The 17,005-nt window shown below is 50.4% G+C and overlaps 1 protein-coding gene across 1 annotated transcript; it reads right to left on the bottom strand.

Annotated features, from left to right (window-relative positions):
- Positions 1-2,435: 2,435 nt before the first annotated feature.
- LOC144174778 (uncharacterized) lies at positions 2,436-16,888 on the bottom strand. Its single transcript, XM_077703656.1, has 5 exons — positions 16,391-16,888; positions 6,322-6,453; positions 5,816-6,037; positions 2,721-2,867; positions 2,436-2,633 (listed from the first exon to the last, which is right to left on the bottom strand). Exons 1-5 carry the CDS (start codon positions 16,784-16,786, stop codon positions 2,511-2,513), a joined length of 1,020 nt encoding a protein of 339 aa, XP_077559782.1. The 5' UTR covers positions 16,787-16,888; the 3' UTR covers positions 2,436-2,510.
- Positions 16,889-17,005: the final 117 nt, after the last annotated feature.

Genomic DNA, 17,005 nt, shown 5'->3' with positions numbered 1-17,005 from the left:
TGCCTCTATGCTACAGACTGCCAACCTCCTGATCGGCGTGCCTGGTAGAGCGATTTCCCTAGATAAGCGGCGGTTGAGGGTTCTAATCTCTCCCGGAGAGGGGCGATTTTTTTAATGTGAAGTTTTCTGGAAAATCTGAAGAACTTCCATTTATATACCCGTCTGGCGGCGCTTAATGTGGTTGGGAACTGTTTTACGATACCTTGGGATGTCTTCCCCTAAAACTCGTCTTGTCGAAAATAACTACAATTCTTGCACCTTGTCTCGGGTAAGTGACACCCTCTGAACGGATGGGTGTGTTAACCAAACCCTATACCCAGCCGCTTCTTTGCTTCTAGTTTCTAGTTTCCATGAACTCGGCGACTTCGTCAAAAAAAAACATCAGCGTGTATTTAGATCTTGATTACGAATCAGCTGGTAAATAAAAAGATGCCCACAACTATAGGAGCGTAGCTGACAAGATTCGAGCACTCCTGTGCGAATTACTGCAAGATCAGCAAAAATTAATCTGCAATTTAGTAGCTCGTTTGGAAACTCCGTGAAATCAAGGCAATAATGGTAGAATTAAAAATTAGCGGGCGCTGCATATTTGGACGAGGGAGAGAGACAATGCACAAGAAAACCAAACGATGGTGCACAGACCAGTAACTGGTGTTTGCTAGCAACTGGGCCGGTGTTTAAATGATGGATCGCGGGAACACCACAATGCTTCTCATCAAGTACAATTGCCGGGCCATCTTGCCGCCCACTGCGCAAAATGCGGATGCAATCCAAAGTTGCAGCAAGCAACTGTGCTGTCACGCTCAAAGTACCGAAGGGTTCGGGAAGTGCTTGAGGCCTTCAGCATGCTGTCCATGTGGCACCTGACAAATGTATCAGCGTGCCCACAATAGCACTCACAGAAATGGATCAGTAAAAGCTCGTTAAATCGAACTCGGTCAATTTACCTTCCGGTTAATTCGAACTGACGCCCGACACAGCCATGTATATTTCAATGGGAAAAAACTCCCGATAATTCGAACGCGTCGGTATCCAGAACGGTTAATTCGAACTGGGATCTCCTGGTTTCTATCGCTCCTCACAAAAGAAGCCGGCCAAGAGTGATTACAATGTGTTGCAAATCCAAAATAAACCAAATTTACTAGAGATACAAAACAATGCAACAGAAAAAAGAGCGTAGCGCGGGCGGTACGCTGCTGCGACGGTTTATTTCGCTTCCGCAGCTGACGCTGCGCCGCTGGCGCACGCCATTGCAGGTTTTATTTGTGCCGTGGTCGCTGGTCTAAGCCTTCGATCACGTGACGTGCGCATCAAACGTGTAGTAGCGCCTAATTCACGACACCGAGTCCAGCGGTGGCTTCTTTGTGTTCTGCCCGCGCAGCGTGGAGCGTTGTTTATTCATTCTAGCGCCCTCCCGCTAATTCGAACTCCGCTTAATTCGATCAATTTTATGGTCCCATTCGAGTTCGAATTAACAAGCTTTTACGGTAGCAATGAAAAAAAAAATTCAATGGCCCATTCACGCACGCGCACGAAGGTATGTCTAATCTATTTCAAAATGAATGTACAGTGCGCGTCAAGCGCACGCGCGATGACATGCTATATCTAACCCAGCAGCTATCAGGCTCAGCAGATGTCGCCAGCATGCCCGAAGCCGCGCGCTCGCTTGCCCTAGACAAGACTGACGCGCACTGTATACTTACCATCGCATGTTTATAAATAACGATACACCTTTCAATAAACCAGTTGCTAGTTTGCGCACCATCGTTTGGTTTTGTCATTTCCACTGTCTGTCCCTCGCCCAAATATGCAGCGCACGCTAATATTGAATTGTAGACTATATTGACTGTCCCTAAGCAAGCCTTTGTTTATTTCAGCGGTATATATTTTGCAGAGAGAATCGAGATTTTCTGGAAAAAAAGAGCAATGGTGGGAACATCGCAGAAACGGGCATGTTTGATTGCTTCGATCAGTGTCCAGATTTCCCAAAGCAAAAAAAAGCTATTATTAGCTAGTTTTCCTAGTCCTGTTTGCCCGTGTTGCGTTGCATAGAATTTCGAAAAAAAATGAACGCGCCACGAGGCGGCATGAAGTCCACAAGGCATCCCTCAAGGCTCCGTTTTAAGTCATATCCTGTTTAGCAACTGCCTCATCCGCATTTAACGAAAGTGTTACCCCAGGGTGTCGACATATCTGGTGACATTTGTATGTGGGATTCGGGCAAAAACCGCAGAAGTATGCGAGACAAACTGAAAAAAGCTCTTGCCCTTCAAAAGTACCTCCTTTACTCCTAATCTGCACTGCTGTCTTTTTTCGCGGTGATTTGTTGTGCTCTACAGCTCTCTTGTTAGCAAGTTACAAATACGTGTCCCGCCGGAAAGTTCCACATACGTATGTACGAGTACTCATGCTACGACGGCCGTGGCAGTTTAAAAGAAGCGCAAAGATCCCTCGTTTTATTGCAAGAAATTTTCATCAGCTCAAAATGGCTTAGGCACACCAGGCTAAAATCATTCCGAATCTTGCGTGTGGAAGGAATCGTCGGACACCGGCGCGGAATGCTTCGAACCGCTGGAGGCCGACTCGAAAGAGGAATCGGGCTCCTGAGTAGGATCCGGGCATTTGAAGGGTTCCTGCAACACAGCATTAGAGAACAACAGGGGCACATCTCGGTTGGTAAGAAGCTCAGACTCGACATGGACGAACAACGGAGCACTCACAGGCAGCGATATCCACAGTGGGTAGAAGTGTGCGATGTGAAGGTAGAAGTCGCGGTAGAAGCGGGTTGGTTGGCCAGCAAGAAGCGCACACATGAGGTAGACGTGCTGCACAGCGGCCAGGGCGTGATCCGTAGGGGTGTGGGGAAACTACGGAAAAAATTTAGTGTTAACTTTTCTTTCTGAAAGAATTCGGAGAAAGTAGGACACGCTTACAGATGATCGGTGCAGTCATTCCCTCCCCCTACTACCTCTATTGTGCACCGACAAACACACACACACAAACCGGAATACGCACTGGACCAACGTGACGAGCAGATGAACCACAGTGAGCATCTTTAAAGTAATAACTCTCCTACTTCAGTTATTCGACTGGACTACCAATGACTGTGCCTCATGAGAAGCGGGATCGTGATACCGCTCCCCAAGAACGGCATGAGCATCATCATCGTCGTCGTCGTCGTAGGACTATATCGATTCATAGGGCGAAGGCTTCCCCGTACATTACGGCCACACTTGCTTACAGGGACTAACGCGGACCATCCGGATGGGGCAGTGTTGAGACGACACGGGGGGGAAGGGGGGGGGGGGGGCGGAGCCGTCTGCTTGATGTGCATGGCCAGCCAGGCAGGACTAGCAGTGCTAAACTGTGGTTGCCCTACGTAGAACTACATAGAAGTGTACTAGATGTGACTTGGTGTCCACCTCCCTGCTGTCTACCGTATCTTGGTGTCCGGACACTGGTAGCTTCAGCAGCCACCACATCCCAACATAAACCATGGTTGATGGAGTCTGCGGTGGTACATTAAGCGGCCACTGCCTACTGAAAACTGGACGACCTTCAGAGACAGATGTATTGTCTACGAACGAAGGCTGGCGGATGCTATTGCCACGGCCCAGTGTATGCCCGATTCGCAGAAGAGCAGATCTGCGCTGCGTTAGAAGAACGTTACCAATAGGTGACATTGAAGCTTACAGGCACGCGAAGAAGCAGATTCAGAAGCACATGAAAAACCTCTAAAGGCAGCGTTCTAAGCTTGATCCTCGCAAACCTCGCAAAGTTTTCCGCAGCTTGAGAGCAACACCAAGCCAAACTCACCCGTTTTTAGAGACAGCTCTTCAGCTTGGCGTCAGTGAAGCAGACGCAGATTTCAAATTTCACACCAAGGTTACAGCTCCCCGGAGCTCTGCAGTGATTTCAGAGTCCTGACTGATTGGTTCTCTTCTACTAATGTTATACTCATGGATGAATTATTTACTTCCCATGAGCTAATCACGGCGTTAGCGTCAGCAAACCTGCCCTATTCACAAGGCACTAGGTACTCAGCTTTGCGACGTCTCGGCAGCAACGCCCTCCAGCAACTGCTTACCATCTACAAGTCGTGGCGGACAGGTCACGTTGAAGAAAGCCGGAAAGCTGCTCGCCTAGCAGCGGCTCTCAAACCAAAAAAATTGCCAACAGACAGTAACCCTTACCGCCCTATTGCTCTACAACGCTGCATAGGAAAAATAATGGGGAAAAATGGTGCTATAGCGACTGGTCTCAGATCTCAAGGCCCGCGAGTTGCATCCACCAGATAAGTCAGTGTTTATGGAAGGCTGAAGCAGCCTCCAGAAGTTCATCGTTTCCGTGAGGAACAATTATCAGCAAAAGGCTGCAAAAAATACCACAGCAGCTGTTTTTCACGGCATCAAGGCGGCTTATCACAAAGTTTCTCACGAAGCTATTCGAGGGGAAATGATGTTTGTGGGCTGCGAAGGCACATGCACTCCTGGCTCTGTGACGCATTACTACCAAGGCAGGCAACACGAGGCGGCGCGAGATCCACAAGGCATCTCTCAAGGGGCGTTTTAAGTCTCGTCCTGTTTAGCAACTGTTTCATCCGCATTTAACGACAGTGCTACCCCAGGGTGTCAATATATATCTATATGGTGATGACATTGGTATGTGGGATTCGGGTAAAAGCCGCCGAAGTGTGCGAGCCAAACTGCCGAAAACTCTTAGCATTCAAAGGTACCTCAGCACCTGCAGGTTGCTAATTGTTCACGAAAAATGTGTCCCAATTTTTCTTTTACCAGGGGTGATGTATCCCACTATTCTCCAGCCATAAATGCCACAGAAGTACCATACGCTCAGAGCCATAAATTCATTGGAGTGACATTCGATCGAACGCTATCCTGCGCTCCTCATATCCATTGCCTGAAAGAACGCGTGCTCTAATTTCGCCATTTTAAATGCAGAGCATTTCAGTAACTCACGATGTCACCTGCGTTGACGTCCGTAGTCGTAGTCCGCACCCCTCCCCCTACACTATATAAAAAAAATACTATCCGGCGCCTGGTTTCGATCCCTCGACTCTGCGGGCGGAACGCAATGTACATGGTGCTCTACCCACCACGCCACAAAGCCGACACAGAGTGGGAGGCTACGAACGCGCCTTATATCCTTGACTCATTCAAACTACGTCAAGAAGCTCTCCCCAAACACTAAACGTTAACGCAATACACCCACCCCCTATGCGACGCATTTACTCGAGTCCCCCTCGCGGGGAGATGGGCCCGATTTACGATAGTAAGCGAAAAAAAGTGGCAGTGCCACGCCAGCACACGGGAGAAAAAGCAAGCACAACAAATAACAGAACTCCCGCTGGCGCAGTTTCAGGCAGGGGGCGCGCGAGCCCTGCGAAGGCGGGGAATTTGAATTTCATTGGGTGATGGCAGTGAGCAGATAACGGCGCTGCAGTCCATTATGGCGAATCACTGCTCTGCACTTCCGTCCGCTTTTCTGATGCTGCCAGGAAAAACATGGTGCCGATCAGTGCATTCGCTATTGCGGCTTTATACAGCCTTTTTTCTTGGTCTTCTGCGGTACACCTCCCAGCCCTTATTGGTTTGTACAAGACGAACGTCAGAATGTTAGAGTGGGCATGCAGGCTCAAGTTCTACGCATATGCCCGGTCTTTTTAAGGGCCAGGAAATGTGTAGAATTTAGCCTGCCTTAACAACCGTAGAATTGAGCCTCCCCCCCCCCTTCTTCCCCCCAAACCCGAACTATAATTCTGGTTACTCCACTGCATGCATTCATATGGGTTGCCTACCTTGGATGACCTGGATCCGCGGAAGGCGTTGTGCGAGGTGTTCAGCAGAGTACCGAACTTATGCAAGACTCTTCCCTGCAGACATTCGGCTTCATGGGCGAGGCGTATTTTGACAGCGGTTACCGCCTTCCACAGGACAGTCCTTATGCGAGCATTCACTGTGGCAGGGGCAGTTACGTTGTTGCGGGAAGAGGTGTGCAGGGCATTGTAGGCGGCGACGAGCTGTGGTGGAAGGGGGGGAATTTTCTAATAAGCAAAAGGTGTCAAAGGTAGGCACGTTAATAAAATACTACAAAGGCGAGAAAGCTTACGGACCACCTTAGAAACTTTGAAATAACTTTCAGTGCACTAACTTCTTTTACAACTACGTGGTAGCACACGTGTATCTTTTAAAGATACACGGGTGGGTGTCCTAGCACAGACACCGACAAGCCTTAGATGGCGAACATATGAAGGCTATTTCATTGTATAAACCCAGCGGGGTGAATACATAGCTCTGAGCTTACATCGTCTAGGTAGCCGTCTGCAACGAGAACAACCCGTTTGCCGGAGAGCACGACCTGGTGAAATCCTGCAGCCAGGGCTTCGGCGGGAGCTATGTGCAAGGCTGCCGGCAAGACGGCCAGGGCACAGACGACCTGCGCAAGAACAGAATGATTATCATCCAGATTTCGTTTTAAGGCAACAGTGAATAGTACAGCTGTGACGTAAACTCTGTGAAGATGGAAGCCAGCGAAGCTGTAGGTATGGTGGGTTTTGCCATGGTAGTGTTTTGCTACAGTGCATTTATATATTATTGTTGGCTCACATCGGCGTTCTAGGCGCGCAAGTTGCTCTTCATCCGGGAGGAATTCGCAGATACTTGACGAGGTGGAACTTGAGGAGGAAACGGCTGCGGCTGCACGTTATGCGATAGCAGCTTTCCGTTGTTTTAGCGCCAGTTCGCGCTTCTGTGCACGCCAACGCTCCTTTTATTCCTTCTCTTTTTCTTCCGAGCGAACGACACGCGTTTATTCCATAGCAAGTTAAATATGCAAGTGCTGATCCCGACGCTTCGAACGACAGCAATTCCCTCCTCCACATCCTAAACTTTCAAAAGAAGAAGGACCACTACTTTGCCGACTGCAGAGCAATACCTTCCCTCAGCCAGTCCGCCTCCACCGCATGTTCCCAACGCAATTTCCTGCGGAGTGCAAGTTATGTTTACAACCCGGTACTCTTCTTCATATCATATTAGAGTGCAAGCACAACCCCAACCTCCCCCCTCTTTCATCCCCCCTTCCCGCCCCTGAGCTGTGGGGGAACCTGGTGACCCGCAGAGATCTGGATGTCCAACACTTTTGGCCTCCAGAGTGAAAGCTGCCCGCTCATCACGTGTCTTCCTAGAATAGGAAACCACTCCCACTTCACCGGCTCAAGAAAACGTTTTTCACTCACTCACTCACGACCGTTTTCAGCTTCTTGTGCGACTTTTGAAACAGGCATCGGTTGTGGCGGAGGGTACAAAACTTGTGAAAGAAGCGTTGGTTGTGACAAGGTGGAGCGGAGAAGCGTAAAGCAGCTTCACCAGAATGAGAACTGAGGGGGAGGAGGCATACACATGTACATCCTCGCAGTAAAAAATTAGCAGTGGCTTAGCTCGGCTATGCCAGGATATACGTAGCGTGAGTTAATCAGCTGGTTATTCTTAGGTCTCCTGGTTGTCTAGGATTATTTGATTATAATGCTTACTGCTGCTAAAACTATTTCCAATCGAATCCAGTCCAGTCCAGTCCGGTCCGGTCCGGTCACTGCTCCTCGCGCATGCGCAGCACGGCTCTCCAAAAGCCACGCGAAACGGCTATCAAGCGGCTCCGGCGCAGCGTCAGACTTGGCTACTGCGCAACGGAGGCGCACAGCTGGGCACGCGCCGGCGCCAGTGCGTCTGCCATGGCTATGACATTACTCCTCTGGAATGCGCAGACCGGCGAATGTGCAGACCCAATTCTCTACACACCCGCACTCCAATGTTTCCAATCCAATCTAATCCAATTTATTCCAATTCAATCCAAATCCAATCCAATTTAATGCTCCTCGCGCTCGCGTATAGCACGGCCCTTCAAAGTCCATGCGAAACCGCTCAACGTCGGCCAATCGAATTTTGTAGCTTACACTACAAAAATTAGAACAAGTGGCCGATGATCGGAACGGAAAAATCTCAACTCTCGGCGCTTCTATTTGCGACCGTTCCTATAGCGGAAGGGTATACGTAATTTCGTGTTTGCAGCGTGGGCGAGGCAAGCAGAAAGTAGCCTCTGTGAACGTGCGCATTCTGAACGCTAATAGTGATGCGTCATCTTATACCACGGAACAAACCAGTTTTTCAAAGACTATTTTGGTCTTTCTGTCTGTTGCTCGACTCAGCCGCCCAGACAAAAGTTGAATGAATTCTGGAACGAGACGTTTATCCTTGGAACAGCGCAAAAGGGGCGAGGACGAGACGCAGGCGGGACACAGCAATTATTTCTGCGCAGCGTCCCTTCCACGTCTCATCCTCGTCTCTTTTGCGCTGTTCCAAGGATGTTGCACCAACACGCCCAAGCTTATACCTTAAAGACGTTTATAGAGGCAAAATATTTTCAAACTACCAAATCTGGTGACAATGTTAATTCTTGCCAACATTGTTGAGCAAAAAGAAAACATGAGGCACGGTTGAGGCAAAACAATACATAAGGGGTATTTGCAGTGTTCTCTTAACTAAAAATACGTGGCTGCTTGATTTTTGCGTTAGCAAATAAAGAATACGCCTTGAAAGTAATGTTTTCACCTCAAAACTACTAAAAGCACTCATGCCCGACCATATACCTCGTGGCGGCATCCCAAAAAGTGCAACATTAACGAAATGTCCCAGTATACATAGCGCGCGAGCAGTGGAACGCGGTAAGATTGAATTGCATGCGGCAACCTCAACCGTACTTATTTCAGTGCTTGTCATGGGAGGAGCGAGATGAAAGGGGGAGAGCGGGAGAGGTGAGCGAGAAAGAGAAGATAGGCATTATACGTGGCAGGGGCGGCAGACGACTATCGTATTTCGACGACATTTGCAGCAAAGTGAGCACATACGAGGCCAGAGTTTTACAGCGTAGCTATTTACCTCTAGCTATGCTATGCTATGAGGTTGTAAGGGGGGGGGGGGTCATTACCTCTAGCCCATTATGATTTCCTAGGGGGGAAGGGGGCGTATTTTAGGCGGGAAATGACCATGAACAGAACGCATCTGTGCTCGGAAATACGGGTAAAAAGAGGGGTAGCGGCACGGACTTAGCCGAGATGCGAAATAGGGTGCAGGCACTGCAGATCATGAAGGGTGCATCGAGAGTGTGGTATCGGCGCTACATTACAGTAGGGAGAGGGGTGGGGGCATGGCGCAGCAGCAGCAAGAACGTTGGTGAGGGCAGAGGGTGGCGTCGAAGGCGACACAGCCGCTACCGACGTGGAAAAGACGCGGCAGTTTTGAACACTACTTCGAAATGCCCTCCAGTCAATCGTGTTGCTTTGTGAATGTGTAGTACCGAACGCAACCAAAACAGCGTCGCTAGTAGTCCGCCACAATATTAATTATTCGTCACAGCATTTTTTCGGGACTGTTGTGAATCCGATGATCCCTATGCACGCTTTAGGCGAAGCTATTTTCTTCTGGCCACCCTGCACTGCAAACGAGCTGAATGTCCGTTACTCGCTGTGGGCGTGCTCGCGAGCAACAGCGTGGCACGTTGCAATTTTACCACGTTGCGGTCATCAGTCGCGTGTGGTTATCCTTTTCTGCTGCACCTGCACACCGCTTTTAATGCAGCAGCAACGTTTTTGTTCATACACTTGCACTAATAACGCCGTATCGCCTGGTTCCCTTATCTCAGGTAGAGGGGGGGCTTAAAAGGATTACGAACAACGGTGCACACAGCCTCCGACGCATGCCGCACCGTCAGGGTGCACTGTCAGTAAACTGCGCGCATGCGTAGTTCTTTCAGAGCGTTTGAGAGTGTGGCCTACTGTAAGGGGAAATGTTTGATAAAGAATCGACACCGAGGCGTCTTTTTATGCTCTGTCGTCACTAAGCATCCTGTTATCTACTATATTTTGGAGCCAAACGAGCAGCAGGCTGATTGCAGCTATGATGCCCTTCAATTATCATCCTACTCAGTGGCGACGCAGCGTGAAATGGCGCCTCAACATAAACACCGACGTCGCTTCTTGATCAAGCATTTCCCCTAAATGTATAGGCGCCACTTTTAAACGCTCTCGACGAAGAGCGCATGCGCGAAGTTTACCGACTTTGCAGCCAGATGCTGCCGCATGCGTCGGAGGCTGTGCGCTCCGTTGTTCGTATTCCTTTTAAACCCTGTTGTACAGGCGGGGACTTAATATTCCGGTCCACGCGAGCGCGCGCCACCGATGCGCTCTCTGGAGGCCTGCCGCCTGTTGTCGAGACCGGCGCGGCGCGCATGCGCGTCCTTTTTAAATGTAGAGCATTTCAGTAACTCACGATTTCACCCGCGTTGACGTCCGTAGTCGTAGTCCGCACCGTCGTTGTCCGGACCCCTCCCCCTACACTATATATAAAAAACTACTATCCGGCGCCTGGTTTCGACCCCTCAACCCTGCGGGCGGAACGCAATGTATACATGGTGATCTACCCACTGCGCCACAAAGCCGACACAGGATGGGAGGCTATGAACGCGCCTTATATCCTTGACTCATTCACACTATATAAAAAAAATACTATCCGGCACCTGGTTTCGATCCCTCGACCCTGCGGGCGGAACGCAATGTACAGGGCCGTCCACGCTAGGTGCGAACACGGCGCAGCGTGGCCTCGCTCCGCGGAGCGCCAGCGCACAATCCGCGGCCGCGCATCGAAGCTAAGGGGCGCAGGCGCACAGGGGCTTGGAGGCGGGGCTTCGTGTCGTCTGCTAGCGCGGGAGAGCGCCGTGCTTGCTTTGTTGTGAAGCACGCCTAACTGAAGCCCGTTCTACATGGAGCGAATTTCGCCTGCGAATCCGCTGGAACGAACATTCGCACTTGCGAAGTTCGCAATGCCTGGAATTGTCGTCTACATGGGGCCTGCGAACGCCGCGATTTTCGCATTTCAGATGCGCCTTGTTTCCAGACTGAATTAAGTTTGCCACCAGCAAAGGTTGTTGTGATTCTAACAAGGGTGGTTTTATTTTACTTTCTTGACAAGTTGTTTCTGCCTGAATTGCGGTTTATATAAGTTTAGTTGCGGTTTTATATAAGAATCGCCAATTCTTTATCAATATACGCACACAGCAGAAAAGACAAACGTTTTGGTGTGCCCACGCTTTTGTCGCGCTCGTACAAGCAACGCCATCTGGTTTCCAAGCGTGCAAGTGGTGCCGAGCTGTGCTCCTATTGGCCGCAGGTCCGGCCCCTCTACGCCGCACACGCCGCACGAGCGGCGTTTGCTCGACCGCTTCAAATGTTTGGCACTTTGCCGCAGCAACGAAATAAGGTGGTTTTGCCGCACGAGCGGCGCCGCATCAGCGAATTCGCAGGCGAAATCGCTCCATGTAGTACGGGCTTTAGGCATGCTTGTAGCAGGGCCGTGCTTGTAGAGTCTAAGCGCGCCGCGACGCGTTGCGGGAAAGCGCAATTTCCTTACGGCGGCGCGTTGTGTAATTGCTGCGTACGAGAACTAACAGTTTCCGCTTTTCAGTACCGCGGTGCCGGTTAAATGGAAGTATTGTTGGAAACATTTCAGGATTGGCTTTGTTTGGTTCAATGAGAGACGCTGTATAATATAGAACGGCATCGTATAATTTCGGCTAGTAGGATTTATTTAATGCTCACTGGCATTACGCAGAACATAATTGTCTGTGCATTTCGCCTCCGTGGAATTTTGGTCACAGCGGCTGAGTTGCGATCTGCCGAATTTCTTCCCAATGTTTATTGGCTTTTTTCACACATATGAATATCGCGCATCGTCGAGATGGTTCAAGCAGTCGCCCAGCCAGGAAGTCACGCCCCCAGCACAATCGTCCACTCTACGGTCGAGTCCTGGACTGGTCCCACTCTAGTGTGCTAAATTGTAATGCATAAGTCATTGGTTGCGCTCCCTACGTGGCTAGTTATTGGGAGACAGCGGCCCTTTCTTTGGTACCACCTGTACGTACCCTCCTTTCTGGTAAGACCCATACTTCCTCGCAAAGGGCCTACGTGAGGAATGAAGCTGTGGTCACCAGTTCCATGCTACACAATTGTGGAACAGCTTCTCCGTTCTTTAGGTCCACAACTTCTGCATTCTTCTCTTTACTATCCCCACACACATGGCCTAGCCAAACTCCACGAACAGAAAAATCGCCAATGTGTTCAATACATTTTCAATATGCTTTACAATGCATGCAATGCCTTACATTAAACAAACACTTGCATTGTGGACTCGGCATATTCTGATTTCTTTACACATTTACGATATTTATTGTCGATTTCCATGAGCTCGTTGATCATATTCGAAGTCGCATCGAGCAATCCCGGAGCGTCTTCGAGCAAAACAAAGCAGGTGAATACTCCGATCAAAAAAAAAAAAAAAAAAATTCGGGAAGCTAGCACTCACGCGAAAGACTTCAATGTTGAAGCTGTTGTAGGTGAGCTTTGCTGGACGCAGCTAAGCCTTCATATCATTGTTTATGTTCACAGTTGCGGTGCTAGTAATCGTCGTCATATGCACCAAACCGGTCGTCGTTAATCTCGAAGCGAGTGGAGGATTCAAAGTTGTCCTCTGCATTGTAGTCTTCAACTAGCTCTTCGTCATCAACTCGAGACGCGGTTGCAGGACCTGCAAGTCGTCTCGGGAAGTATTGGCACACTCGTAGCCATGTCTCCAATTATCCACAATGGCTTCCAGAGGATGTGTCGGTCGCGGTGACCTTAGCAAGCAGGATGTTTTTTTTTTTTTTAATTTTAGCATTGGACTTTGGCATTAACGCTGAAGTTTTCTTACGTGCGCGGTAGGGATTGACAACAGCGCTGGTGGTTCTTTTTTTTTTTTTTTTTTTGCTATAGCCACTTTGCGAGCCGGGGGCTCGGCGTTTTCTGCAAGGTATGCGCTCACGAGTGCTCGGCATGTTCTCGCTTCTCAGGGTTTTTGCCAGTGTTTTATTCGCGCTAAATCCACTGTGCGTGCTGGGGACGCTCGGAGGTAGCCGCAAGCACACGCCCACGAGCCTTCAAAATTTTCTCTTTTTTTGCTGCAACGGCGGTCTTACGGCCAGTAGCATCTCCGTTGTTAAAGGCCAACTGCACTCAAAATTTCGACTTCTTGAAAACCCTATTTCCGTATAGTCTGCTTAAAAAGAAAGCAACATGCAAAATACAACAGCTGAAATACGCACGTGGACGCCGCAAGCGGCCAGCAAAAATCGGCGATTTTGAAACCGAAACCGAGGAGAGCGCGGCCATTGCAGTGACGTTGCAGCCGTCCAGCGAGCGGCCGGACGGTCACCAGTTTGGGAGAATGTCTGCGCGCAAGCTCTACGCGCGCACGGGGCAGCAGAGCTCGACTGGTTCTCCCGCTGCGTGGCTGGCCAGAGGAAAAAGCCACCGTCGGCTGGAACGTCACAGGCGCGTCATGGCTGTTTACGCGATCCGCCGGCAGGTGCAGAGTGGTCTGCGGCGGAGCCTTTTTAAACGCTTCTGACTGATTAACGAGGCGTTTCACGGGGCTACCACTTGTGTCAGCTTATTTGGGGGTACTTACTACGCATTAAAAACAAATTTGGCCGAGGTGAAATTTGAGTGCAGTTGGCCTTTAAAAAAGCCGGCCGGATGGCATATTCGGGCATAAGGCCATCTGCTTTAGAGAGCACACGCAGAAAATACAGCTTTGCTCCCTTACCCTCTTTAATTCTAGGGTGCGGTTAAATCCCGAAAAACCCGCCAGGACTTGACCTTGCCCGCCACGGTTGCTCAGTGGTTCGGATGGTTGGCTATACTAAGCCGGGAGACCCATGTCCGATCCCAGTAGCAGGTGCCGCTGCAAGAACGCGCGTTTGCTGCGTGGTATCAGTGCACGGTTAAGTTCCTTGGGTGGTTATTCGGAGCACTTCTCTGCAGCGTTTTCGTAGCAAGAGTCATTTTGTGGTGCTAACCCCTATAACCCGAGCCAAACCAGTTCTGAAATGCCTTCAACCTTCAACAATACTTGCATTTAACCGGCACCGCGGCACTGAAAAGCGGAAGCTGTGAGTTCTCGTACGCAGAAACTACACAACGCGCCGCGGTAAGGAAAGTGCGCTTTCCCGCAGCGCCGTCGCGGCGCGCTTAGACGCTACAAGCATGCCTACAGTTAAGCGTGCTTCACAACAAAGCAGGCACGGGCTCTCCCGCGCTAGCAGACTACACGAAGCCCCGCCTCAAGCCCCTGTGCGCCTGCGCCGCTTAGCTTCGATGCGCGGCCGCGGATTGTGCGCTGGCGCTCCGCGGAGCGAGGCCACGCTGCGCCGTGTTCGCACCTAGCGTGGACGGCCCTGTACATGGTGCTCTACCCACTGCGCCACAAAGCCGACACAGAATGGGAGGCTACGAACGCGCCTTATATCCTTGACTCATTCAAACTACGTCAAGAAGCTGCTGATACAACGCATTCACTACACCGACTCCCCAAACACTAAACGTTAACGCAATACACTCACCCCCTATGCGACGCGTTTACTGGAGTCCCCCTCGCGGGGAGATGGGCCCAATTTTTTTTTAGCTCGCAGGCACGCTGATTTTCTCGTTTCCTGCAGCGGGGCTGCGATGGTCGCTGAAGCACCGCAGAGCGACGCCTTTGTAGCATTTCTTCATCCCGATGGCACATTTGCGGCGTAATGTACGATGCGCCGGTTTTGGCGCAAGTGCTCCTCTCGTCCTGATACATACTTACGCGAAATGTTTTGCTTGCTATTTTTTGTTTTGTGCTTTATCGTTTATAGAACATGAGACTAGCGGCTTCCGAACTGCGTCGCCGAATGAAGCGTGTATGAAACAGAATCGCAGGGATCGACAACGAAATGCCGGCGAGATGAATCGCCAGCCTTTATTCATCGTCTTTGTTTTGTATGCTACTTGACTACAACTTTTCTTTCAGCACGCTTTCCGCTGCCGCTAAGGTAAGCATTTCGCAAAGTTTGTAAAAGAAATTGCTTTTGTTTTTCTAGTATACTTCCTTACTTAAAATTGTTCCAAAGAAATATACTCCTATATATTTTCTGTTCTCCCTGTCCTTCGGTATTTGTCAAAATGGCACCTCGGGTTCCAATCGAAAAACGCGGTCACATTATTCGATTAAAGCATACCGTATTTATTTTGCCCTAAGCAGAGGGGTTTTAAACCACTGTAGCAACAATCAGCTTGTCCTTTGCTGTTTTGGACCTTACCCTTCCGATCTGCTGGCCTTCTGCAAGCCGGCCTTCTTAATCCCTGTAGGCATGAACTGTCGGGTAACAGCATCACTCGACCTATTAGTAAGCCCGCAAATTTATTTTTGAAGAATGCCTTCTAGAAGCAGCGAATATTCTTAGGGCGTTCTGCGATTGGAACCCGAGGTGCCATATTGACGAATGCTGATGTGCAGGGCGAACAGACAAATAAATGAGTATGTCTTCGGATCATTTTAAGTAAGGAAGGAGACAGCAAAAAACAAAACCAAGACAATTTCTTTTAATATACTTGAAAATTGCCTGTTTTATCTGCAGCGGAAAGCGAGATGAAAGACAAGCTTTGTGGTCGAGTAGTGGCTTTTTCCACGCGCTCCCGTGGTCCGGAATATTAAGTCCCCGCCTGTACAAGTGCCGTCAGAAGTAACTGGAGCACGGGAGCTATGGGCGAACTATCGGAGCGCCGTGTAGCTGCACCGGCGGTAAACGAAAGGACGAGAACACGCATGCGCGCCTGCCGACGGCGATAGCCCATCTATACCTCGCAAACCACCTCTTTTAACCTAGCTTCAAACATTGTTCGCAGCATACTGGTCTCGGCGATGGCGCTGATAGCAGAGTCGCATATCCCGACGTCTCTGGCGCACTTCCAGCGCACGCGCGCGCTGCCGGAAAAACGGCGCGCTATCGCAGGAATCTGCGGTGACAGTTTTTCTGTCGAGTATTTTTAGGGGTGTGCGCTATCAGCGCCATCGCCGAGACCAGTATACTGCGAACAATGTTCGAAGCTAGGTTAAAAGAAGTGGTTTGCGAGGTATATATGGGCTATCGCCGTCGGCAGGCGCGCATGCGTGTTCTCGGCCTTTCGTTTACCGCCGGTGCAGCTACACGGCGCTCCGATACAGTTCGGCCACAGCTCCCGTGCTCCAATTACTTCTGACGGCACCTGTACATCTTCCATGCCTCACCCGGAACTTCCCTCCCTGCCGCTCTTTCCCAACATCATAGAACACTCCGATCATCACGCTCTGATCGTTTATAGCGTGTCCATTCTCGTCTCGGCAATGGCTCCCAATTAGCGGAAACCAAAACGGGTAGGTCCGCCGCACTGAATGCCCCTTTAGCTTTTCTTATGGTTGTAAAAACGGCGACAACCACTCACCTTCTCTCGGGCGAACCCCTTCGCTTGCTCAGCCTTTTTGCGGGCGAATGCGGCCACTTCGGCGACGATCTCTTCGGGCCTGCGCAGAGCGGCTGGATAGCGCCGCTCCAACTCTTCGAGGCCCCGGCAGGCGAGCGAGTCGACGAATTCCAACTTCCGCCGGTCGATCCTCGCCCGCGCCTCTCGTTGACAGCGTTGCACGACGGCAACGACCGCGTTCTCGGCGTTTGTAAGAGCCGCCGAAAGAAAGGCCGAGCGTGCCTTGACTTCGCAGTAGCACTTGGAGACGTGTTCTGTCACGCCGACCACAAGCTGCACGGACGCGAGTCGCTCGAAGAACCGCAGAGCCGGGGTTTCAACTATGCCGCCATTTGGCGATCCTTGTGGCTGTGGCATCGCGCAGCCTGCCCTGAAAGGCTCGCCGAACGCGGAAAACTTCAACAGGCTGTCGCAGCAGCGTCGTGGCTGTCCCGCCTCTACACCTTCCCACCAAAGTACGGGCGCATGGCTGAAGCAACCTTTTAAGGTCTTGGCGCATGCGCGCGTTTCTGTGTGCATTACATAATCGCAAATACAGATGGTATATCTTTATCTCGATAGCTCGAGATTGTCAAT

Source organism: Haemaphysalis longicornis, unplaced genomic scaffold (assembly GCF_048455015.1).
Source record: "Haemaphysalis longicornis isolate Haplotype H1 unplaced genomic scaffold, Haemaphysalis longicornis Haplotype H1 scaffold_3, whole genome shotgun sequence".
Classification (NCBI taxonomy): domain Eukaryota; kingdom Metazoa; phylum Arthropoda; class Arachnida; order Ixodida; family Ixodidae; genus Haemaphysalis; species Haemaphysalis longicornis.
This window is presented reverse-complemented; position numbering and strand designations above follow the sequence as displayed.

Excerpts from the sequence above, each read along its gene's own strand:
- LOC144174778 (XM_077703656.1), bottom strand. The coding sequence starts at position 16,786 with ATGCCACAGCCACAAGGATCGCCAAATGGCGGCATAGTTGAAACCCCG. Across the intron at positions 6,038-6,321 it reads CAGACGGCTACCTAGACGAT|CTCGTCGCCGCCTACAATGC; the intron begins GTAAGCTCAGAG and ends CTTCCACCACAG. Across the intron at positions 2,868-5,815 it reads GCGGATCCAGGTCATCCAAG|TTTCCCCACACCCCTACGGA; the intron begins GTAGGCAACCCA and ends TTTTTTCCGTAG.